The following is a 1,169-nucleotide window of genomic DNA, read 5'->3' on the forward strand; positions in this document are numbered from 1 at the left end:
AAGTTTTAGTTGGAATATCATATCAGGATATAAAGAAGGACAAACGCAGGAGAGCTGTGATTTTTATATTAATAACCCAATCTGGGACCATCCTATAGACTTGCATTATACAACTAAAACTTTACAAAATTCTCCGAAACTATTATTGCAAGTGTTTTGCAGAGATAATTATGAAAGAATACTATTTCTTTCATATGGAATATATAATGTCCCATTGTCACCTGGTTCGCACATATTAGAGTGTCATACTTGGAAACCTGTTGGTACATATCATTGAAATATACGAAATTTTACAATTTTATAGAAAAACNNNNTTTTTATTAAAATTAATAATAAAAATTCGTGTGCAGGTAATTGGAAAAACAGACTTGAGGAGAAATTCTTAGGAAAAAGTTTACAATTAAAATCTCCAAATGTTCTAATTAATACGGTGGATAGATTTGAATTGCTTACACAAAGTGTGGGAACAGTGATCATCCATTTGCATATACTAGCAAGAAATTTTGACAAATTTGGATGTCATTTGTGAACTAACTTAATGCGATACAATTTTATGAGTAATTTACTACCAACAGTAAAAAGTAAACTTACACAAATAATAAAAAAAAGTTTACCAAAAATAATATTTCTATCTTTCTCTCTAAAAAAAATTTAATTTTAAACAGACACATTCTTGTGATTATATTTACAAAATATTAACAATTTGCAGCAATGTTTCTCTTGCTACTGCTATTTATAGCATTTATCAATGTAGCATATGTGGCAAAACTTGAAGATATATTACCCTGTATCAGTAATACAGGTTGTAATGAATCAATAGATTCAGCTATATATGTACAAGGTTCTAAAGATGATGATTCAGTAGTAGATGATGCAACAAATGATACTGAAGAGACCGATCCACAAATGGCTATTTCTACAGACATAATCGTATCTGAAAAGTTAAATGCAACGGAGCAACCTGAAATACAGTCAACTGTAACAACAATTTCTTCACCAGCTTTTAATACGCCTTCAAATGATGATAAAGTTCTCAAATTTGAGAAGACAGAGTTATGCGAGTGTAATTTGATTGTACGCATTAATATTCAACTCAATGTAAAATGGTTGATTGCTATGTGAATAATAAAAAAAAACTTATTATACATATGCATGCACACTTTCAAGAT

At 29.3% G+C, this 1,169-nt stretch overlaps 1 protein-coding gene across 1 annotated transcript in view; it reads left to right on the forward strand.

Moving 5' to 3' along the window:
* The window catches only part of LOC106751461 (B9 domain-containing protein 2-like), a 984-nt gene extending 171 nt beyond the window's left edge, over window positions 1-813 (forward strand). Inside the window, exons 2-4 of the mRNA XM_014632361.1 lie at window positions 14-263; window positions 351-581; window positions 710-813. Coding sequence (XP_014487847.1) covers window positions 14-263; window positions 351-529 — 429 coding nt within the window. The 3' untranslated portion in view covers window positions 530-581; window positions 710-813. The remainder of the gene's footprint in view (window positions 1-13; window positions 264-350; window positions 582-709) is intronic.
* The last annotated feature ends 356 nt before the right edge of the window (window positions 814-1,169 follow it).

Source organism: Dinoponera quadriceps, unplaced genomic scaffold, assembly GCF_001313825.1.
Source record: "Dinoponera quadriceps isolate SergipeBrazil2010 unplaced genomic scaffold, ASM131382v1 scaffold13715, whole genome shotgun sequence".
Lineage (NCBI taxonomy): Eukaryota > Metazoa > Arthropoda > Insecta > Hymenoptera > Formicidae > Dinoponera > Dinoponera quadriceps.